Consider the following 23,270-nt stretch of genomic DNA (forward strand, 5'->3'; position numbering starts at 1 on the left):
AGATATTAGCAATATATGCACTTTACTATCATTGTGATAGTATAAAAACATGTACTTCTATATAGGATTTTCGCGCGAATGATAAATGAATCGTCCTCCATCGATTGTCTCTCCTGGAATCCATCCACCGGGCATCTACTAGTCGTGTCTGCTGGTTGGAATGCGGCGCATGCGCAGTTCCACTTTTCGCAAATGCCGATGTGGCCGCGACGTTAAACTTTTATTTCGCCTCGAGGTTTTTAACAACACGCCGTCGCTATGAATCTTTTTATTCTGGTTTTCTTCATCGTCTGCTGCTCTGTCACGGCAGGAGAAGACGAGAGACTACCGAATAAATGCGAAGGTACGACGAAGAAGAAGAAGAAGCGACGCTGTTATGAAGCTGTTCGTGCCCCTTAACGTTAATAACGTTGTGTTAAAACACGCATAACATAGTTGTTACATCTGTGTTTCCACCTGTCGGTCAGTGTGTAAGTTCTTAACGGTGGAGCTGCAGGACGCGCTGGAGAAAACGAGTCGCTCCAAGGAAGTTCTGGAGGTCGGAGAGGTGCTGGACACGGGCAGGAGAAGAAGGAAGATCAAGTACAACACGTCGTGAGTTAAATCCGTGCGATGTCCCTTTACCAGCAGGAGAAATATACCTCTGGGGTGATCAATAAATGCGTCATTTAAAAAACAACAACAACAACAACACCGCAGGGAAACGCGGCTGACCGAGGCGGTGGACGACATATGTGAACGCGTCCTGCAGTACAACGTGCACGCGGAGAGGCCCGGCAGCCTCCGGTACGCAAAGGTGACACGTGTCCTTGTGTTGGAAAAACATAACAAATAAATAAATAAAAGACCCCCCGCCGCCCCCCCGGACTCATGCCGTTCTTTGCAGGGTACCAGTCAGACGATGGAGACTCTGAAGAACCTGGTCCACAAAGGAGTGAAAGTGGACCTGGGTCTGCCGTACGAGCTGTGGGACGAACCCTCCGTGGAGGTGTCAGACATGAAGAAACAGGTACGGGACGTGTGCGCGTGAGATCGTTTGGCTACAAATGTTTGTAGTAAAGCGTAACTTGTGTTTAGTGCGAGACCATGCTGGAGCAGCATGAGGAGGTGGTCGAGGACTGGTACTTCCATCATCAGGACCAGAGGCTGGAGGACTTCCTCTGTAGGAGCCACGTCCTCAAGGCATCGGAGCAAGGTAGAAGATCCCTGGTCTCACCCGGTGTTCCGGCTTCTACTGTTCGATGAAGAGTGTTATTGAGGGTGGTCACATGTAAACATGAACTCACCCTCCTCGGATTCCTTTGTTTGTTTTCCCCTCAGAGTGTATGAAGGAGGCCTGGAAAGGAGACATGGGGACCAAAGGAGGCAGGGAGGGGGACAACGGGGACACCACGCATGACGCTGCGGAGCTGTGAGGGAGATGCAGAGAGCAACAAGAGAACCGCAATTTTAGCTTTTGGCTGAAAAGAAATGATGTATTATAAACACTATTTTAGTCAACCTGCTGCCAAATCTCGGTTTTAAGCTACATTTCATGTTAGTTTAGTTGAAACATTTTAGCAACTGTTGCACCTTTTGATTTTTGGATTAAAGTTTTAAAGTTGAGTATTTGTGTCCTTCTCAGTGTTGTAATATGTAAACGCTGTTACGTATTTATACAAACAATACGCCTTTAAATGCAATATGTACAGTTTTTTTACTGTAAATAAAATGCCTTTTTATAACGTGTTTGGAGAGTTTTTCTTTCTTCTGCGTTCTGTTGTGCAGCTGCAGGCCACTAATCAAGGCTGATGGGTTGCAGGTGTGTTCCTCCTGTGCTCCTGTTGACAGTCAAATTAGGAAACCAAAGCAGGAGGGGCCGTTTTCAACGCGCCACCATGATGCCGCTCGCCTCTCTGACCGTGACCTTTCTTCCTCTGTGCATCCTGTCTTCGTTAGCGACCGTCCGGGGCCACACTTACCTGACCGAACCGCTTTTTCTGCCCTTCTCCGACCTGGCCGCCCTCGGGGGAGACTCCCTGCAGTGGCCCAACGCGCCCCCCGTGGGGGATCACAAGATCAAGACCTTCGCGGTGAACTGTGACCAGGACGGCGTGGAGGTCGTGATGGAAGCGCGCCTGCTGGACCCGGCCGTGCCCGTGGAGCCCGGGCGCCTGAGGCTCGGGCCCGTCGGTGCCGCGCGGGATCCCCGCTGCGCGGCCACAGTCGCTGGAAACGGGGATTACGTCATCACGGCGCCTCTGGCGGCGTGCGGCAGCGCAGTGACGGTCGGTGAGACTTAATAATCAACATTATTAAAAAACAGGACCCTCTTCGGCAGCTTGGTGGCTCCTTAATGCCGCCACCTTGTGGCCTAGAAGTGATGGTGCTCTGTGTGTCCTGCAGTCCATCCACAGTGCGGTGCTCTACAACAACTTCCTGCAGTACTCTCCTCCTCCTCCACCTCCACCCACGTCCCCCGGGGACCAGTTGCAAGCAGAAGGAGTCTCTATTCCGGTGGTGTGTGAATACAGAAGGTGCAGTCACACTCAAATATAAGCAGGATGACAGAGTCCACTCGTATCGTATTATTTTCCAATTGAACTGTGTAGGACGAGTCAGCACCCCGAGCTTTACTTGGATTCATTTATTTCCGGGTAGATGTTGAGCCCCCCTCTACCTTGCAGGAGGTACCCGGTGAGTAGCCCGGCCCTGAAACCAACGTGGATTCCCCCGATCTCCGGCCAATCAACACATCTGCTCATGGGCTTCCACCTCAGGCTCATGACAAGTGAGTTGGTATCAGTTCGGGTCGGAAAAAAACACGTTTACTTTCAACATGACCCATTTTGGAAAAATGTGAACGTGAAAGGGTCATAGAGGTCATCCTGGTACCAAGTGTAACTGCCAATATTGATAACATTTCGTATCCATAGCAGCCAAATGCTAGACCTCCTTAAGTTGTAGCCCTTCTCAAATTATCCCAGAATAAATCCGTTGAATTAGGTGGATTTCATGACTCATTGGCAAACTATGGGTGTATTTTCCTGGACGCACCATGAGACGTATAGATGTACATCTTTTTTTTTCATTCCTCAGATGACTGGAGCCGCGAGAGAAAGTCATCCGCTTACTTCCTGGGTGAGGTGGTGAACGTGGAGGCCTCCGTGGACCACCATCACCTTCCTCTGCGTCTGTACGCGGACAGCTGTGTGGCCACTCTGACCTCCGACGTGAATTCCCACCCCAGACACCCCTTCATAGACCGCCACGGGTGAGTTCTCTTACGTCCTTTCATGTCTGCAGTGGTTCCTGCAATCAATTTTACCCCAAAAGGAGAACTACTTCCTTTTTGAATAGGGGTGGCCCACACTGCACGCATGAATCTGTTCAGTTTGTGTGCAGCAATCGTATAAAAATGCACCCCAATTAGTGGTTGAATCTGATAAGGACATGCCTGGTCTTTGCAGATGTTTTACAGACTCACAGCTGGACGGCTCGAGCTCCCGTTTCCTGCCCAGAGTCCAGGACGAACTCCTCCACATTCAACTGGAGCCATTCCTCTTCCGCCAGGACCACAGGCACACTGTCAGAACCTCACGTGTTCATTTACTCATCCACCGTCTAAAGAATAAACGCCTAAGAGTGTGTCGTTCTGTCTCCTGTAGATTTACATAACGTGCTACCTGGAAGCAGAGCCCAGTTCAAACAAGCCCCCGGGGAAAAAGGCCTGCTGGTTTGACGGGGGAAGGTCAGGTTTTTTTAAATTTATTTTTTATCCCTTTCACTGTTAAAAACAGGACCGACGCTGAACTTATTCCCTAATAAAATTGATAAGTTTAATCCGATGTGGTTCTATCCGTCAGGTGGAGGTCGGCGGATGGTGATGACCATGTTTGCGGAAGCTGCGGCGCAGTTAAGGAGACGAATCACATCCGCGGTGCCAAATCCAACCGCAAGAGGGCGCTGAGGAGCAACACGGAGCCCCGGCCAACTGGTACCACGTCTCCCACGACCCAATACCAGCAGCAGTACCGAACACTGTGCGGAGGAGACGGTTTGAGTGGCCAAATGATTAAATTCCATTTTTTCTGTCCTTGCAGGGCTCCACCAAACCATTTTGGGTCCAATAATATTTCTTCCATTTAAAATACCAACATCTGTATTGAAGTGATTGAGTTCAATAAACATGTGAAACCTGTGAAATATGAAAAAGGAGTCCTGGCACAGCTTAACTTAAATAACAATATAGTGCTGCTGGATCTATATAAATCTGAATTTCTATATTGGTGTAATCACACTGATGTTTGAATATCTTTGCACAAGTATAAAGAATAAATAGTTTCTGCGTACCAGACGATCGCTCTAAGCCACAATGGTTTTGAGGCATTTATTTATGCTTTTTACACATTTTCTAAAATGCTGCTCCTTCTATTTTTGATTCTTTTACCGGTAATCATGTGACATTAGTCACCAACGTATCCAACCTTGCAGCCCCGGCTGCCTGACAATCAAATCAAACGTTGGCTGATGAAAGGCTGCAGTCTAAATACTTTTACCATAAGCCACTTTCATCTTCGCTCTGTGACGTATTCTAGTAGTCCGATAAGTGACTGCTTGAAATGTGTAACCATTAATCCGGGTTTATGGTTGTTGTTTTTATATGCAATTGTAGTTTCTTTTTCAACATGACACAACTTTAAATATCAACATCTGTCGACACCACTCATGCATTACATGCTCAACTTCCTTTGAGGCACAACTAAGAGCATATGTAATATTTTAGTGTTGACATTGGCAGCGATTTAGTCATTTAACTTTATATAAAGTTTGATCTTTCAGTTGGACAAGCTCCATTGCCTCAAATGTGTTTCTCATTTAATAGTAAAAAACGTTCTTTTCACTAGTTTTTCCGTATTCTCTGCTTTGAGTTACTTTCTCATTTTTAAATTTAGATAATGGCCTAAAGACGTTGGGTGTTTTGTAGCAGCAGGAGGCTGATCTTCATCTGATTCAAAGCTTCAACCCCGATCTTTGATCCTTAGACGCAGCGAGTTAAATCAAGTTTCTTTATGTCTTTTCCTTTGCAGCGGCGATAGTCTGCCCTCCTTCTCCATCCAACACCTGCCAGCACACAGTCAGGGAAGAAATCATGCATCTGGTTTCATGGCAACCCGGGTAATTTGCCACTCTTATTTTTTTTTGCCAACCATGATTCAGAGCCAAAGCCTTCAGTCGAGGTGTTTTTATTACAGGCACATGTCCCGTTGCTTTACAACAAAATCATAATAGTTACCATCAAGAGAAGAATAGGGTTCGATTTCTTTGACGAACGAAGCCCGTGTTGTGTGTTTTTGATGTTAACTTTCAGGGTCCGGAGGTGATCATTGAGATTGATTAGAGGTTCAGGACAGAAGGTCGGGAACTCGATCCCCTAGAAGACGTACTTTGACGACGGAGGGCGACCCCTGAAATGGACGGGACACGTGAGACACGTCTCCGCGTTAAGAGAGGATCTCCTGACAGCCGCTCGAACCTCCGTTTCCCAAAGTAAAGCACACAATCATCGTTTCAGTTTTTCAATGCAGACTTTGGGGTTTTTAAACAAACGGCTTGGGGAGATCTCCTTTTTAAAATATATTTTAAAGATATTTATTGGAAATTATTTACAAATTACGTAATGTTAAACCATAGAAGACACAGGTAAACCGAAAAAGTAGGTTTACAGAAATAAAGAAAGAAATTAAAGAATAAAGAAATTTGAAAATAAAGAAATTTGAATATAATCAAAACGTTTTCAAAACTTTGCTCAATGCTAATTATAATCTTCAATTTTTGCACATGTGTCTTCTACATCTCCAATGTTGAGGGATATCATTGATATAATCTAAATAAAAAGAGGCCTAACAAGGGTCCTTGAGATGCACCCATGTCTACATCAGCATTTCCTTTACTCTGAATTGACAATTCCCTCCATAAAGAATGGATTTTGTTCATTTCAGTTATAGAATTATAGATCTAAAACCTCCATCTGTTCCATTCTGATACGATCAGGGAGGTTCATTTTTACCTACATGTCTTTTTCTATCTTCATAATAAAAACACTTGCGGTTTCTTTTTAGTACGTACACGCCGTTTCATTGCTTCATCGCTTTTATTTATGTGTCATCACATTCATATCTGATCACCAACCCAAAGCATAATGCCACATTGTTCCTCTTAACATTTGAGCAAAGGCAATCCATCAAACACACACCCGTGTTGTGAAATCTGCTCTTATCCCGTCAAAGAGGCTTAAAGTTGACTTTTATAATTACGCCTCTGTGGTATTTTGTTTATTATGATGTGGGCCTCGGAGCACACGCTTAGCCGCGGGGTGCAGACTTTGGCAGGATGAGGCACCTGTCAAGGACCACCTGAAGTGTTTATTTAATCAGTTAAACGTTTGTGCTTCTTTCATTTTCAGCGATCGTCTCTGTCATCGATCTGGGTGATTTAAATGGTACCGATTGAGTCCCACCTCTGTGCCTTTGTTGACGCATTCACGTGCTACCCCACCTCTCAATTTGCTTCATTGCGCTTGTCCTGCGTCCAAGGATAGCATTTCTTAACTGCGCTGTAACTACTACAACACGCACACACAAAGCACACCTGGGGAAACATTCCTCGAGGGAAGTCATCAATCAGTTTTATGGGTTTCTCTGGGAAAGTTTTCTCCTCTCCAATCAAGCGTCTTCCCTCCCTCCACCCTCCTCCTCCTCCACCCTCCTCCTCAATTCTCTTTCTTATATTTCCATCTGTATCAGTTTTGCTTCACATCTGAGAACGATCCACTGCAGCCAATTAACTTCAACCATTTTTCTTATTCCACTGAGGGGTAATTGGAGCAAACTGGAGAGTGAGATCTTTGCCTGGACAACCCAAGATAAGACTATCGCAACCGCCCCCCCCCCCCCCCCCCACCCCCCGTGTGCTCAATTTGCCCGCCTGTGGTAATAAACCTGAAGGTGAAAAGATCTGTGCAGGGTCAAAATGCTGAAATTAAGTCTTGAACTGCCTTGAAAGTTTTAAAAAAAAGCCACTTGTCTCTAAATGAGATCAACCTGTTCCAGTTTGCCCTCAAGTGCGTTGACATCAGCTCGTCTGACTTCCTGCTTGCAACAACACCTTCCATGAAATTGGTTTCTTTTCCAATAAATGAGCATTCTATCAAATGACTTTGACTTTATACAAGTGATGGAAGTTTTAATTCATAGTTAACCGAGAACAATTGCTTCATAGAAAACATGATGTTGTGCTAAAGTTTTTTATTATTTGAAGTGAGAAACTTGTTTTTGTCTGTATTTGTTGGAACGCGCTGATGTAACGTATGTTCATGCGCCAGAAGGTTTTAGTGACATATGAAATATGTTTTATTGGAATTATATTACAGCTGCTGTTAACAGTTCTGATTACGTAGTTAGTAAATGCTCAATAAATTACACAGATGGATTTATTTTCCTCAAAACTTTGATGAAGCAACAATAAGAGTCCAACACTTTGAAGAATACTTAATTACGTTAGTGTTTAAATAAAACCAGAAGTACATTGTGAAATGTAATGCCAGTTGCCTGGGAGGTTTAACTTTGGTTAACCAAGCGGACAGTGGTGGAAAATTAAAGCCAAAACACAAAAAATAAAACAGGAAGTCCTGCATTGAGGCGAAGTGTAAGAACATCTATAAAAAAAAAAAACTCCCCTGAAAAAATGGCCCCTGAACCACGTTTTGCATCCACAAAGCAATCAGAACACTTATTCCCCCTTTTGCTTAAATTAAAATTCAACCAACCCTCACAATAAACTTTACTTTAAAATATGTATTTACTGCATTGCATTTAGGAAGAAATGTGTTTGTCAGATTTATAGAAACGAACTCATTGCGGATTAGACCTTAGAAAGACAATCAGCATAATGGAAACGAGTCTGTTCCTTTGAGTTTGATTAATACCTTTAGCCTTTGTAAAGTAGCGTGGCAGACGCGCGCTGCGCGTAACGCAGGATGCGGGGGACTCCTCCGTGGCTCACGCCAGGAGAGACGCACCTCCCAGTTGATGCCGTCCGTTTATTCTCTCCCCTCCTCCCCCCTCCTCCTCCTCCTCCTCCCCCATCTGTACCCCGGTGCGTTCCCCTCTCGGCACGTTCTCCGTCTGCTGTGCTCCTCTGCGGACGCGCTGGAGCTGGATGTCCGGACACTGGCCGCTGCGCTTCTCTTAATGATCCGGAGAAGGAGAATCACTGGGACGCACATGGTGAGCCGATTTGTTCCTTCCTCCTTTCCGAAGGTTTTTGTTGCCCCTGGACTTTGCTATTTGAGGCGTTTGGGAAGTTTTGGGTGACGCAGAAGTGGCGCGTAAATAGACGAAATTACCGGCTGGGTTTGTTTTGGCAATGAGGTCAATTAAAAGGCGCGCGTTAGTGTTTCTATTTGCTAAATATATGAAAAGAAAAGCACGAAACGCTGCTTTTGGTTTTCTGTTGAAATGAGCTAATATTTTACCAAACGGATTAAGTACATTGCCAATTGTTTTAATCGGTCACATTGATTCAGCCAATTTGCGCGTATTTTCTTAATTTATTTGTTATTAACTATACATACTTAATTATGCTATACGGTTGTAGCAATGCATATTTTGTTAGATTACATCGTTCCTCTAAATGTAATTGCGGCACACAAACATGGCAGAATTAAAGCCAATGAAATACGTTTTTTGAAGTTTTGTTTATGGCCGTAAATTATTTTCCCATAAATTATGTAAAAATTCAAGTTATTCTTTTTACTTGCTCACGTCTTTACTCAAATTATTAAAACATGTTGCTACTAGGATAATCCCACGGTTATCATAATATCATTACAAGCGATTTAATACGTGTATATTAGTCATGTTGCGGATGGAGTAAAACATTAAATTTGACGATAGTTTGATTAGACGGACTGGATTTACAACTAAAAAAATGTCCATACAGCAAAACACACCACAAGACCAATTGATAAGATTTTTCTTTTTAAAATAGAGAAGTTGTTTGATCAAACAGGGATAACCTTATAGTGTAAATATTATTGTTCTTTTCTGTGAGATAAAAACTAAATGACTGCAGAGAATTTGTGCTTAACAAGTGCAATTAGCTGCACCGAATGAGGCAATTATGCTCCGGGCGTCACTATTAGCTCTTGCCAAAGTAATCACCCTAAATATGATAAACATTAATGTTTAATGAACCGCGGGCACGTGAATCATTATTCTCGGGTAAACACAACGTCCACGAGGTGCGTGTGACTGCGGGCTGTTTTCTTTTTAACGTCTGTGGTTGATTAGTTTTCCTAAAAAAAACAAAAACCTTTGCGGCACTTGTATCCAAGAGAAAATCTACCGTAGTTGCTTTAATAGATACACAAGGCCGATTGCGTATTTGTTGTATGATGGGGCACATGTTTCTAATGCATGCAATCATACACAGTCGGGACCTTACGTTTGTTTTTAACTAGATTGCACACAAGCAGACACGTTATTTCCCTTTTAAAACAACACAATAAATTAGCCAGCAATAATCATGTGTTTTTTATTAGTTATTTGTTGCAGCGCTGGAGTACTATTATGTTTTCTTTTTCCTCTGTGTTAACCCCCCCTGTGGGACATTATGTGGATTCAATTGACACCAGCCCGAGGCCTCACTTCTACTTCCATCGTGCCCGAGGTTGTCGTTGGCGTGACTGCAACATGAAATCACAATGATTTCATTTCCATCTGTTCCTCAATATCAACATGTGAGGCTGGAGCTGCTGGAGAGGGTCTTGCCAACTTGTATGAGCCTGTGAGGGGGGGCGGGCGGAAGGTAGGGGGGGGGTCACAGGAAACTCGCTTCCAAATATCAAGTGTAACATGTGTTTTTTTATTCAAATAAAATAAGTAAGCAGGGCTCCTGGGTCAACACCAAGGCCGAGACACCTTCCGTATGCGGGGGATTGGCGGTTTTGTTGGCGGTGCAGACGTGAAGGACAGCGGGCCTCCGGATACAAGCAGTGACAATCCGGTTTTGTGCCGTCCACGTCGCTTTCACCTCCCCGGGCCGCCACACTAAAATTAGATTATTACACCTAAAACAGAACCCGTGGAATCCGCTCCGTGCGGAGTGACACACAGATGGGCTTCCACTGTGCGGGCAGGAATGCGTCTTTGAGAACACAGGCCGCGTGCGTGGCTTCCCTCTCCTCAGCCCGAAGCCCAGTGTTGTATTTCTGACCGGCGGAGGACAATCGCAACTGATCAAGAAGGCGTCAGCGTGGTAACGTGCACCGACAGGTGCCCCTCGGTTCGGCTTCGAACGTGTCGGCTGAAAAGAGAAACAGGGCCTGTGTCATTTATCGAGGCTCCGCGTCTTGGAGAAAAGCTGCAGCGTGGAACCCGGGGAGATTCCTGGGAGTTTGTTTGTGCGATTCACCCTTCAGTCTTATATCTGCGTCCGCTCTGCTCCCCCATGACGAGGAATGTTAAAACGTGTGAGCCGGCTCATCTGCTCAGCAGAGCAGCTCCGGGGTCAGACGGCCCAACAGTGTGGACGGGCCAAAGAGAGTTTACAGGTAGGAGAGGACTCGGTATGGGCTACATGGAAAAGGGGTCGTGCATAAGCCCAAAAAAACAGACGTACGACACCTCGGGGCAATAAACAGATATGAAGATCTCTCTTATGCGTCTTAGCACCAGTTGGAGTCACACGTCCCGCTGATCAATGGGGGTCTGCCCCCCGTAAATATAACAAATATGTTTTACACTTTTTCATCCCACACTTATCCCCAGCAAGGGGTTCTCATCAATCTTAGTGTTGAATGAAGAGCTTTCTGTCAAACGTTCTTCAACATGGGGGAGGCTCGTTTTTAAATGGTCTCAAACCGGCAGCACCTCAGATATCTCCACAAAACCATTTGAGATTTGTAATTCTAGATCACGAAAAAGGTATGATTTTACTTAAACGTTCCCAAGACAAAATGACAGGCGGGGGAATCTCTTCTAAAGCTAATATATGCCATCAGTTCATGCCATCTCCACGAAGGAATGCTTTTGTTTCCCTCCCTGACATTCATCGGACACACGTGGAATAGGAGCAGAACAGCTTCAGGAAACACAAACCCGAGCGCGTCGCTCTCCTCCGATCGACTATGCTGTAAACATGCCCCCAGGTTGTCAGCAAGTATTTTTCCAGCCCCTCGCCAGCCAAGCATAGCTGCTTCTAAAGATCACCCGCTGGAGATGTTGATCTCATCTTACCACTATTTGGCTGCGTAAGCTTTTTGAAAGACGGCGATCGCTGCCAAGTTGCTTCCAAACTAGGTTTTTTTCCCCTCCTAACTGAAACCATATTTGTTTTTGTTAACCGTTATGTTTTATAAGTTAGACCTTAAAGTGAGTGGGGGGCCAAAAAGGCAAAGGGGGAGGGGGGCGATGGCCTCTTTCAAACACGCGCTATTTGTAGTGGGTTGATTTGCATCAACAAAAGGGCCGGTGTGAAATACTCGTGAACTGAACTCTGCGAAGAATTCAGAATTCGCTCGTCTTCAACGCGCAACCCCCGGCTTTGTGAATTTATGGAACGCAGCGGAGAAAAAACCCTGCGGAAACCGTGTCCGGCGGGCTACGGCGGCGGTGCCAGACGGACGATCTGGTTACGGAAGTAGAGAGAGTCTGGATTCGGCCTAGAGGGGCGCATTAAAAAACCCCAGGGGCCTCTCTGCGAGGAACATCCATTCATCAAAGTGGTCGCAATGGGCCGATGTTTAAAAAGGACGCGAGCAAGTGCATGTCATGGGAATGTTAAACAACCACCTCCTTTCATCCTCGGACCCCCTACGCTCAATTGTCAGTCCTGATCCAGAGCGAATTCTTCCACCTACCCCCTGAATCCTCCGCTGCCCTCCAGCCGGCTCACGATCCGTTTTCACACTATCTTCGTGCAACCGGTGCCTGGAAACCGGAGTGGCGATGAATCAGCCGATCAAGCTGAGCCTCAAGTCCTGTTTTTTTAAATCAGTCCGTTGAGGTCCCCCGCGGGGGCTTGTCGCGACTCGTCAGGAATGACCGGCCGCGGCATTCTGGACTCCGGGAATGTGGCTCGGTGACACCGGGGGGGTCACAGTCGCCGGACTCGGAGCTTGTAGCGTTTCCTGCAGCAACGCCGCAAAAGAACAGGGTCCCCCCCCCCCCCCCGGTGTGCCCTCCGATCTTGGCTTTCGTCCTCGTTGATCCACTTTGCTTCTGGAAGGGTCCGCGGCAGAGCGGCGAGCAGAGGGAGCGCCACGGGCCTCCTCCTCGGGCCCCCTCGGGGGGACCACGCGGCTCCGAAGCCTCAGGTTTCGGCCGCCGGCTAATTGAGCGGGATGACGAGGCCGGAGAGGCGTTCGGCCCCGTTGCCTCTTGCGGGTTTGGTTTATGCAGCCCTGCTGACTTTGCTGTCAGTGTCAAACGCTTGTTAGGACGCCATCAATCTCGCAGCAGTTAAGAATATTCCCAGAACCGAATGAAGGGGGCAGGTGATAGATGTGCCGGGGGATGGAAGGGCATGGAGAAGGTCGCCTTCAAATGTGGAGGGGAAGGTATAGACGAGAAAGTGACATTCTCCTTGAGAGGGAAAGACACGAGAGTGACACAAAAGCACAAGTGGCAGGTGTTGAACTTTCTTTGCATGAAACATGTTATGGAAGTGCTTGTTGGGAATGTGCTTCGAGGCTTCATGCAAGCGGTGCAACAATAAATCACTGCTTCCCGAGAAAGCACACGCATTGTTTCGTTTTTGTCCACATGCCAAAACGAACGCTCTCCGGTATCAAGTTTTGACGGAGGGATAAATTACACTCATCAGCGGTTGCAAGGGACGGGGAAGGGATTTGCTCGGACGTACACAAGTCCGTGTTTGTCTTTAACCACGGAAGTATCCGTGAAGGGGCTCAAGGCGAACACACATTTCAACCTATAAATCATTTCCTACCATCCTCAAAACTAATCTCCCACAGCTTTCCTTCCCTCCCCCTCAAGTCTTTTTTTTTCCTTCTTTCTCATATCCTCCTTTCTGCTCAATAACACTTCACATCGCTCACGCTCAGGCCCCCTCGCTCGCCCGCAGCCCTGACCGACGGTAAAGTGATTTGAAAAGGGGAGCCATAAACGTGATGGATGTTGGGCTCTGGGTTTAGCGCCAGCTGTCGGGCGTGTTTTTTGTCATCTCGGACGGACCTGCCGGGTGCGCGTCCTTCTTCACTCGCGCGCGTCCAACCTATCCGGGGCTCGAGGGGAGTTTTAATGCGGATGCATTTCCTAAAAGCCGTTCGAGGTCGTGGGTTCAAACCAGTGGCCGACACTACTGTGGCGATCACATTTTTATGGGATGAGATCTTGGCATCTTCTGAAAGCCAATGAGCTGCAGTTGAAGGAATGGGGTGATCTGGCATTGTGTGTTTTCCATGAAAAGCACAGGTCTTAAATTTCCTTCTTCAACTTCAAATGCAAGTGATATAAATCAATCACTTGATTTATGATTTATGATCCAGCTCTCTCTTAAAAATCCTCATCTTTTTTTTTTCTCTTTCCACAGGCTCGATAACATGATGATCCGGCCCTTTTCCCCTCCCCCCTCCACCTCTCTCTTCCCCGTTTTCCTTTTGCTCCTCCCTTTCCTCCCTCCGTCCCTCGTCTCCTCTTCCCTTTCTCACGCCCCATTGAGCTGGACCTCTCCTCATGACCCCTGCTACTACGTAGACGGCCGCCCGCGGCACTGCCTGTCGGAGTTCATCAACGCCGCCTATGGCGTCTCGGCCAACGCTAGCCATTCACTGCATGGGCCTGATCGTGACAGCGGCATCACCACCTTGACGGACCTGCACAATCCCCACAACCTCACCTGCTGGACGCCCCATGGAGGTCACGACACCGGGCACTGGGTCCTCTCGTTAGCTCTGGGTCGACGCTTCGAGATCACCTACATAAGCTTGCAGTTTTGCCAACGGGGGGAGCCGTCGGACCCCATCTCCATCTCCATACTCAAGTCCATGGACTACGGGCGCACCTGGAGGCCGATGCAGCACTACTCCAGCGACTGCCTCGGGGACTTTGGGTTGCCCTCCCAGACGGTGGCCCAGACGAGGCACCAAGAGACGGAGCCGCTCTGCTCCGACCCTCGGCCCCTGCAGAAGCAGCGGGGCGGCATGGTGTTGGCCTTCTCCGCCCTCGACGGGCGGCCGTCTTCTCCCGATTTCGACCACAGCCACACCCTCCAGGACTGGGTGACGGCCACCGACATCCGCGTGGTCTTCCACCGGATGTCCAAAGAGGTAAAGGTGGGCAACTCCGATAAGCGAGAGGAAGCGCGATGGCGCGGCGGCGCAGATGATGACAGAAGGACTGGTCTTCTGAGGTGGAGATCAGGCTCCACGGGGCACGCTGGAGCTCAGGGGGACCGGTTGAATGCAGATAATACACTGGCACTTTTTGAGAGGGACACAAAAAAATCAGTGATAAGTGGGAGGAACAAAGGGGAGAAAGCGGTCAAACATGGGAGGAAGGGTCATTATAAAGGGTCAGGTCAAGACAAAGATGGACACAATGTGACCAGCAAAGAAGGGGGTGGTAGCTTAAGCACAGACACGCTCACTTATTCAAAGAAAGGCGGTAAAGCCAGAGGGCGTGGTATCAAGAAAGAGAGCAATGATTGGCTACCTTGCCCCAACGGTGGTTGCGTTTGGACAGTTGAGGGGCGGAGCCGGAACAACAACGGGCGGGAACTGAGGAAGAGGAGGAACAATAATCTCAACACCAGACAAAGCTCGAGGAATCTGCAGGCGGCCCCGCCCTCCGCGGCCCGAGCCCCGCTGGCCCTCTCGGACGTGCAAGTTGGCGGCAGGTGTAAATGCAACGGACACGCCTCCACGTGTCGCCGTGACGACACTGGCCGGGCCGTGTGCGTGTGCGAGCATCACACGGCGGGGCAAGACTGCGACGTGTGTGAGGATTTCTACTGCGACAGGCCGTGGCATCGGGCTACACCCACGCACCCGAACCCCTGTGTGGGTGAGTACGCCATCCTATTGCAGAATGCAAGGATTTCCCACAATGCAACTGGACAGTGTCTTCCATTAAACCCGTCCTGAATGCTAAACATTTATGCGTTATGTCTCTACACTGACATTTTGTTAAACAAGCCTTCTGTTATAAATGCGTCTTAAAGTCGAGGTCGAAATGACATCATCAGGGCGATATTAGGAGTTGTATTCCTCATATGAGCGTACGTGACTAAAAGAAAAAATGAACTATTGTACCCGTGTAAGGTGCTGGATTTCATGTCACAATTTAACTTTGACATTTGCTTACTTATTCATTATGTCCCCTCCCTGTTCAGCCTGTGAGTGCAACGGCCACTCAAACAAGTGCCGCTTCAGCATGGAGGTGTTTCAGCAGTCGGGCCGGCGTAGCGGGGGCGTGTGCCTCAAGTGTCGCCACCACACGGCCGGACGCCACTGCCAGTACTGCCAGAACGGATACACGCGCGACCAAAGCAAGCTGCTGAACCACCGCAAGGCCTGCCAACGTTAGTCTGTGTGTGTGTGTGTGTGTCTCACACTATCTGTGCATTCTCGGAGGATGAAAAGCAAATCATAGAGTGAGAGACAGTGTTTGTGTCAGACTGCAGGTGTGTGTGTGTGTGTACATGCCCCACTTTGTCTCGACTGTACCGAAGTGTTTATAGGGTGGTTACATTGTGAGAGCAGACAGCTATTCCTGTAAGCGATATGCACGCAAAAACACTCCCGTACCCCACTGTTCGACCACCTGCATTCCCATCATTACCACCGGCTGGCATCCGCCATGACCTCTGACCTTTGACTCGTCACATGTCCTAAGTGACTGTGACACTCTGGTATGCTCATGTGGGAGCTTGAACACGGGCCCAATATATCCAGAGTTAATGGGCTCATTTGAGCTTGACACAAAAAACACAAGCTATGATTGAAGTTCCTCATATTCTATCACTTTTAATGCATGAAACTATATATATATATATTAGTGGTGGGCATAGATTAATTTCTTTAATCTAGATTAATCTCACTGTAATCTTGGAATTAATCTAGATTAAAATGGCTCATTTGAATTCTGCCGAAGGCATTTAGAATATGTGTGCTACCCAAATAATTACTAAAAGTAAGTCTTTGAGAACAGGTTTCTCAAGCCAGGTGGCACATTAGACCAGGGGCGTGCTGGTCATGTATTCTCCTCATGATAGTTCGCCTAGCAGGTAGTTCGTGAGATGGATCACCTGTGACCGCCTGAAGAACAAGCTCGAGCCCGTCATCTTCTACCACGCTGTTGGGCCGGCAGCTGGTGGCAATCCACTGACGACTCTTCCCCTGCGCTACATCAGTGCTTGGCCCGGCATCTTCCGCGTTAGCTAAGCGATGCTTTGCGTTTAGGTGGTATTTGAGACTTGAAGAACTTCTACAGTAAACTAACTCCGGTTTGCACAAGGTGCAAACAACCTTTGTCTTGTCGAAGTTTCCATTGGGAAGCTTCTTAAAAATAATTTTCCCTGTTATATATATATATATATAATATATAAATATATATATATAATGTATATGTATATGTATATATATATATATAATATATTTTAGTGACTCTGCAGAGCCCAATTACTCATCCTATCCAGTCGGGTTGTTTGGACTTGATGTAAGCATTTGTGTAAATATAACTAGAGTGCGAACAGAGCCGCTGAAGTGTGGCTTCCTCTCTCACTCTTCTCTCACCGGGTCTTATCCTGCAAATACAAAGCTTTGCGATGTGAACCACGGCAAATTCAGGCAGTAACCATTAGACAGCATCACAATATGTAACATTAAAGGACGACAAAATGTATAACTTAAGATACTCCACCTGATAATGATGGACCTAATTGGATATTTTGCAAATTGCCAAGTAACCAAACCATTCGCTGCCATCATGTGCCATTCCATTGATAGTTCTACAGCAGACTTTGTCTTTGTTTACCCAACAAGGAAGCTGCCAAATAGCTTTCGCGGTGTTATAGAGGTCTTTTCTCAAAGGACATTCCTGTAGGACGAAGGCTGTCAAACAGGACTACATCTGGGTCCCATCACTGATGAATGGTGCTTTTTAAACCTGACTTTGAGATAAAGTTTTTGCTAAATATATCCGCAACTCAACGCGTGCAAAATACGCCGACTTGTTTGCGTAAATGTGAAATAGTTTGTGAAAACCCACGAGTACGCCCCCAACTGTAACACCCTTCACACGTCGTGATTTTGATGTCTTTTTCCTCTCTTTTTAAGCATGTCAGTGCCATCCTTTGGGAGCGGTGGGCCGCTGGTGCAATCAGACATCGGGTCAGTGCCTGTGTCGAGAAGGGGTGACCGGCCTCAGGTGTAACCGCTGCGCCCCGGGGTACCAACAGGGCAAGTCCCCTCTGCGACCCTGCATACGTAAGTCGACTGCCAGTGTTAATGTTTGCTCACGTTCTGAGTCAGTTCAATGCCACGATATTAAAAAATAAAAAAGACCCATTGAGCAGCATTGATTGAGCCCTGAAGAATACATTTGGATTGGTTCCCAGATCAAATTAAGTTTTAATTTGGATTACGACTCTTAACTCCTCTTAAAAAAGAAATGTCCTCTCTGCATTCAGCGCATGCCGCCCTGCTCAAATAAATCAGACTTTTAATAGTTTGTGGTCGATCACGACAAAGTGACCTCTTTCATTCCTCCTTCAACCACACTTGCTCGTGGCCCAAATGGATTAAACCCCCTATCAAGCTCGGTGAGCCTTTATCAAGAGGTAGCTCAATATGAAAGGGGCCGCCGCTGTCCGGGCTAATTTGGCCCAATCCCCCCGGCGTGTCCCCTTTTCATCATCCCTAGAGACGGTTTCCATAGCAGCGCTAACACGAGCCGACCGCCACAGGGAAACCTCATCTGCAGCTGATGTGGGATCAGCGGCGGATCAAGTGGATCGTGGAACCTCAGCCTCACGAGCGCTAATCCACGTGCGCATCCACGGCTAATCGCGCCGGTGTCGACAACCACGCGGGCCCTGGCGCTGCATAAGCCCCAATCAGGTGACATAGGGAGCCAGCTTCACACCTGTTGTGTAGCTCAAAGCCCCCCACCCCCACTATACCCCCCCATCACAGGGCACAGACCCATAACTCTCCCGGAGAAAGGAGTGTGTGAAAGAAAACCTTGTTTGTTTTTACTGCCAGAGCATCTCAGGCTATGTATAGCATCTCTTCGCCCCCCCCCCCCCCCCCACCTCTAACACCTCGCCTCTGATCGGGCAGACCGAAAAAAGCACGCGGCAGAGGGGCCAAACTTAAAGTTAGCTCACGCCGGACCATTTTTATCCGCACCTTGAACAGAGTAGCTGGTCTAGTTTGAGAGAAACGGCGAGCTGGAGCACCAGAGCCGAACAACGACGGAGCTAGCCGCCGAGATAGCCACGGTAGCTAAAGCTAAAGCTAAAAGCGTAATTAATTTTAAAAAAACTATCCTGCCGATGTAGAAAAATATTTGATCCATCTGTCAAACGAAAGCCGGCCCGACTCACGGGGGCCGCACTGCATTTATCTCACTTTGACCCCTCACATATACTGCGCGCACATACAAACACACAGCGCCTTCCTGTTTTTTAAAAGGAGCGGGTGTAGGGTGTCACTGGCCCAGTTGTGTGAGAGACCCGAGCGCGCCGAGTGAACTTGCGATATCACGCCGCTGTCGCGCACGTTTACAGGAGGCCTGGACAATGTATATACAGTCCAGCTCACTCACACACACACACACACACACACACACACACACACACACGTGTTCGAGACAAAACTATACAAGGAGTGATGGTCGAGCCTTATTAAATTACCCAAAGAGAAGTTTGCATCTACATGTGTGTGTTTAAGTGACTGTCAGAAAGTGTTTTTTTCGGCCATAAAAAAGACCACACACACACACACACACACTTGCTCGCAACGACCCGACGGCTCGTGTGGGTTTACTGAAGCGTCTCGGGGTGTCTGTCTACCTGAAACTGTGTTTATGTTTGCAGGAATTCAAGAGGTCGCTCCGACACCAATGTACCAACCTCAGTACAGCATAGGTGAGTAGATTTACGGGCCAGTAATCTGCTTGCATTTTTACTTTTTTTCTGGATTTTAGTCCAGAATTAAAGCTGTCGAAGCTCCCACGCTTTTATCTGCAGTTCACCATGTTTGAAAATCCCGGTTTAACAGCTAGTTCGACAAAAGAGTAAAATTCACCTCAGATCATCGCCTCTAAAGGCAAAGTAGCCACGTTTACCGAAAGAAAAGATGGTTTTGCCATGAAAATATAAAAAAAAAAGAAAAAAATCACTTTCCAAGATGTCCCTTTGACCCCGTTAAAGTCGCCTCGTGTTGAACAGACACATTTATCGATCATGGAAACTAAAGATGTCCCCCGGTGGCGAACCACTCCCTCCTAGTGGCGGCTGGAGCAACGTCCCACCTGCTGCGGTCGAGGTCATCTGTTAGTCACAGGATACTGTGATGACAAATAGAAGCGGCCATATTGTAATTAGGGGAAAAGACATGTGCTGATATGCTCGCTATGAAATGATCCCCTCTCATTTGATGCATACCCCCTCCCCCGGTTTCTCCCTCTCTCTCTGTTACAGCGGAGGAGTGTGTCTCATACTGCCAGCCTTCTCAGGCTAAAGTCAGAATGAACTTGGAGACCTATTGTCTCAAGGACTTCGGTTGGTGCCAAGTTTGCTTATCCATTACACTGTTAAAAAAAGAAGAAAAAAGGAATGATGTTGTCATTAATTTAGTTTATTAATGTGATAATTTGTAAATCCGATGAATGGAACCAAACAAACAAAAATAAAAATTAATTAAAAATGTGAATGAAACAAAAATGTAAATTGCACCTCTGTCTTTCTCAGTGCTGAAGGTGCAGGTGAAAGCGATGGAGCGCTCGGGTCCCTGGTGGCAGTTCTCCATCTCCGTCCAAACCGTCTTCCGCACGGGGTCCGCCTCTCGCGTCCGCAGGGGCCCCCAGTCCCTCTGGGTCCCCGACCGGGACCTCGGGTGCGGCTGCCCCGCCCTCCACGTGGGCCGAACCTTCCTCCTGATCGGCGCGGAGGAGGGGGAGCGGGGCTGGGGCCCCGAGGAGAGTCGCCTGGTGGCCGACCGCTCCACTCTGGCCCTCCAGTGGCGGGAACACTGGAGCCCCAAACTGAGGGGCTTCCGCGGGCAAGACAAGAGGGGCCGCTGCCCGCCGAAACACCAGCGCGCCCGTCACGGGGAGGCGACAAAGCCCCTGTCCGGGTACGTCCCTCCTCACCTGCTGGCTGAGAAAGAGCCTCACGGTGGGGACACACACTCCGTGAAAGGGGAGGACACTCGAACCACAGCGGTGCCGCACGCACACACTCGCACGGACGCAGAGGTCGAACCCACGGAGGGAAGCCCCTCGCCCAGCGGCCCCTCGCCCAGCGGCCCCTCGCCCAGCAGCCCCGCTGCAGGCTGCTCGACGCAAGGTCCTGGTTGAAGAACAGAAACCACAAAAACACCTTTCACAGTTTTAGGAGAAAAGGGCTTGACTTTTCTTCTTTGGCGTTTGGTGCACAAACACACACACACGTTGACGTTCAAATGCTCATTTTAAAATGTGAAGGAACACAAAGGTTTCCTCATGTTGACCTCCACCAACTCCATATAACACTTTGAACATTAAAGTCTGACTAAACTGAAATGCCATGCAGTATTTTTGTCCTATAAAGTTTTTTTTTATTATTTATATTTAAATCATATTTATTCTTGGATCACTTTAAGTAGCACCCATTAAATCCAGTGGAAACTGAATAAATAAATAACAAAAGATACAGAATTTGCATCAAACATTTTTCAGAAATGTGGTGTTTCCTTTTGAAACGGAAAAACATTTTTCTTTTAAGCAGATGGTCTCATTTTTTGGGGTAAAGCGACACCGTGGACGATCTCTCGGGGGACGACTGACACAGAGACCAAACTAACCCTCCATCCTCAGATAAGGATCTAAAAAGCATCGGCCCGACCGGTCGTCATGACTCCTGTTTCAATTTTAGTAGATGTGGCGTCACGCAGCCCGGGGGAGGAAGGGGGGGGGGGGGGGGGGCACATCGAGACAGATGGAAGAGCTTCTATTAGTTGAGCAGCCATGTTGTTGTGGTGGCGCCCGTGTCGGCGATTGGCCGCGCCATCGCGATGAAGCCTGCGATTGAAAATAAAAAGAGAAAAAATAGATTCGCTGACTGATGACTGATGTACGCTCAGTGGAACTAAACATAAAGTTCACTGATGGTCCGTGGGGAGGGGGGGGGGGGGGTTAATACTCATGAGACACAAATGTCTTTCAGCAGCTTCCGGGGCCCCACAATGCCCCCGATAGGAACTGCACTGAAAATATTCAGAGGTTGTTATGATGGTTATCTTGTGGTCTTCCATTCTGCTCGTTTTTTATGGTTCACTTACAACTCACAACTGTTTCAATAAGCAGACGGCTGATTTCAGTCTGTCAAACCCACCGAATGCTGCCCGTCTACCACCAATGTTATATATTTTTTTAAAGGACCTACTTTTAAAAATGATCAAGACCCAAACTAAATATATTACACACACACACAAATAACGAGAATGTTCGTTACCATTTTTGCTGCCATTTCTGCATCACCTCATATTGCCTTGAATTGGTCAACCAGCCATTTGAAGACATTCTTTTGATGAATCACAACTTTGTTTTAAAAAACCTACACACATGTTAAACACTAAATAAATTAGACCAAAAGAATTAAAGTGCAAGCGATTGTTTTTTTCCCTCTCATAACTAAAAGCAGTAAATGCAGGCCTTTAATATTTAATTTGATGAGATAAGCAGGACAAAATGCTGAAAATCTTAATCAAAGAATAAACATGGAAGAAATTGAGTAAATCACTATTATCCACCCGTGTTATTGTAAGGACAGCACTAAAGAAAACATAATGTGAGGAAACCCAAAATGGCAGTAAATAGAATTTCACAAACTGAAATGGTTTATTCGATTCATGTTCGCGTTGAACATCTTATTGAAAGTCACAAGCAGACAATAAACCCCAAACTTAACAGGAGGACCCATTGGTGTGTTTCCCTCCAGTTGGGTGAACATCATCGTAGTGACGTTGTTGCACTACTTGGATCAAAAGGCGTCTCCCCAGTGGATTTACATTTGGAGCAGCATCTGAGAAAAAGAAATACAAGACGCACAAGAAAAGAAAACGCTGCACAACAGCAGCGACACGACAGCTCTAGCTGTCAGCATGTACCCCGTCGAGTGCAGGGTTCCGGCTCATGTCCCCAGGGACTAAAAGGCAGAGCGAGTGAGTCAGTGCATGCAGAATCATGTCCCCTTGTGCGTGCGTGTGCGTGCGTGTGCGTGCGTGTGTGTGCGCGTGTGTGTGTGTGTGTGTGTGTAGGGAAGCACCTGCTGCTTTGCTGCAGGAAGCACCTGTCAGCGGGCGTCTCCTCGCGCTGCCTCTGTCGACATGAGGGTTTGATCCCGAAAACTCCCCGAACACACACACTTACACAGACACTAACAGACGACTTAAGCCCGCGGCCCGTTCTGCAGCAGGAGAAGATGGCGGGAAGGGAGAGGGGGGTAGGGGGGCACATCACCCTTTAAAACCGACAACAACACACACACACACACACACACACTTGTCAGGGGCTCGGAGGAGGCGGGGAAGGCCCAGCGGTTCGGCGGCATGTAGGATACTTCCCCCGCCCGGCAGTGTGCGTTTGTGAGTGTGTGGCATCATGTTTACAACCTGCTGAGCGGCAGGTTTTACGAGAGAGGGCCCCCCCCTCCCCTCCCCCCCTCCCCTCCCCTCGCAGCCAGAGCCACAGTTCAACGAGACCGCTTGCAAACACACGCACTGGTATTTTTATCCTCTCACTTCCTTTTTCTCTCGCTCACACACGTCCTATTTCACTTCACTCTCAAAGCTTGTACATCTCCTCCTCACCAGGTTTCTCAGCAGAAGTCCAAGCAGGTTTCACCGTCACACACACACACACACACACACACACACACACACACGCACACACGCACGCACACACGCGGGGCTTCTGTTAACCTGAGAGGCACGGGGTCAATCCCTGTGATCCGCGGCCTGCATGCCTTCCATACAGACACGCCGCCGACACAGCAACCCG

At 47.7% G+C, this 23,270-nt stretch overlaps 3 protein-coding genes and 1 long non-coding RNA gene across 6 annotated transcripts; 3 read left to right on the forward strand and 1 right to left on the reverse strand.

Annotated features, from left to right (window-relative positions):
* The first annotated feature begins 119 nt into the window (after nucleotides 1-119).
* On the forward strand, nucleotides 120-1,728 carry cnpy4 (canopy FGF signaling regulator 4). The gene is made up of 6 exons (XM_040182827.2): nucleotides 120-343; nucleotides 468-594; nucleotides 700-796; nucleotides 887-1,009; nucleotides 1,078-1,195; nucleotides 1,321-1,728. The coding sequence occupies exons 1-6, from the start codon at nucleotides 259-261 to the stop codon at nucleotides 1,413-1,415; spliced, it is 645 nt and encodes a 214-aa protein (XP_040038761.1). The 5' UTR covers nucleotides 120-258; the 3' UTR covers nucleotides 1,416-1,728.
* On the forward strand, nucleotides 1,672-4,194 carry LOC120822872 (zona pellucida sperm-binding protein 3). 2 transcript variants are annotated; one of them, XM_040182826.2, is made up of 8 exons: nucleotides 1,673-2,267; nucleotides 2,386-2,516; nucleotides 2,667-2,770; nucleotides 3,079-3,253; nucleotides 3,450-3,567; nucleotides 3,648-3,730; nucleotides 3,846-3,976; nucleotides 4,083-4,194. In XM_040182826.2, the coding sequence occupies exons 1-8, from the start codon at nucleotides 1,791-1,793 to the stop codon at nucleotides 4,151-4,153; spliced, it is 1,290 nt and encodes a 429-aa protein (XP_040038760.2). In that variant the 5' UTR covers nucleotides 1,673-1,790; the 3' UTR covers nucleotides 4,154-4,194. The 2 variants fall into 2 exon arrangements, with proteins under 2 accessions (XP_077963264.1, XP_040038760.2); XM_078107138.1 differs by having other exon boundaries at nucleotides 1,672-2,267; nucleotides 3,846-4,194.
* Nucleotides 4,195-8,009: 3,815 nt separating this feature from the next.
* Nucleotides 8,010-20,918, forward strand: ntn5 (netrin 5). Of its 2 annotated transcripts, none has more exons than XM_040182221.2 (7): nucleotides 8,010-8,267; nucleotides 13,597-15,068; nucleotides 15,397-15,585; nucleotides 17,342-17,491; nucleotides 19,105-19,155; nucleotides 19,711-19,791; nucleotides 19,981-20,918. In XM_040182221.2, exons 2-7 carry the CDS (start codon nucleotides 13,607-13,609, stop codon nucleotides 20,586-20,588), a joined length of 2,541 nt encoding a protein of 846 aa, XP_040038155.2. In that variant the 5' UTR covers nucleotides 8,010-8,267; nucleotides 13,597-13,606; the 3' UTR covers nucleotides 20,589-20,918. The 2 variants fall into 2 exon arrangements, with proteins under 2 accessions (XP_040038155.2, XP_077963266.1); XM_078107140.1 differs by having other exon boundaries at nucleotides 8,171-8,300.
* Nucleotides 9,891-12,265, reverse strand: LOC144410397 (uncharacterized). The gene is made up of 2 exons (XR_013468429.1): nucleotides 11,903-12,265; nucleotides 9,891-10,347 (listed from the first exon to the last, which is right to left on the reverse strand). It is a non-coding gene; the product is annotated as an uncharacterized LOC144410397 (long non-coding RNA).
* Nucleotides 20,919-23,270: the final 2,352 nt, after the last annotated feature.

This window comes from Gasterosteus aculeatus, chromosome 7, assembly GCF_964276395.1.
Source record: "Gasterosteus aculeatus chromosome 7, fGasAcu3.hap1.1, whole genome shotgun sequence".
Taxonomy (NCBI): Eukaryota; Metazoa; Chordata; class Actinopteri; order Perciformes; family Gasterosteidae; genus Gasterosteus; species Gasterosteus aculeatus.

Coding starts and splice junctions, on each gene's coding strand:
- cnpy4 (XM_040182827.2), top strand. CDS start 259: ATGAATCTTTTTATTCTGGTTTTCTTCATCGTCTGCTGCTCTGTCACG. Junction 344..467: donor ACTACCGAATAAATGCGAAG/GTACGACGAAGA, acceptor CCTGTCGGTCAG/TGTGTAAGTTCTTAACGGTG. Junction 1,010..1,077: donor TGTCAGACATGAAGAAACAG/GTACGGGACGTG, acceptor ACTTGTGTTTAG/TGCGAGACCATGCTGGAGCA.
- LOC120822872 (XM_078107138.1), top strand. CDS start 1,791: ATGGGTTGCAGGTGTGTTCCTCCTGTGCTCCTGTTGACAGTCAAATTA. Junction 2,771..3,078: donor CCACCTCAGGCTCATGACAA/GTGAGTTGGTAT, acceptor TTCATTCCTCAG/ATGACTGGAGCCGCGAGAGA. Junction 3,568..3,647: donor GCCAGGACCACAGGCACACT/GTCAGAACCTCA, acceptor TGTCTCCTGTAG/ATTTACATAACGTGCTACCT.
- ntn5 (XM_040182221.2), top strand. CDS start 13,607: ATGATGATCCGGCCCTTTTCCCCTCCCCCCTCCACCTCTCTCTTCCCC. Junction 15,069..15,396: donor GCACCCGAACCCCTGTGTGG/GTGAGTACGCCA, acceptor CTCCCTGTTCAG/CCTGTGAGTGCAACGGCCAC. Junction 17,492..19,104: donor CCCTCTGCGACCCTGCATAC/GTAAGTCGACTG, acceptor TTATGTTTGCAG/GAATTCAAGAGGTCGCTCCG.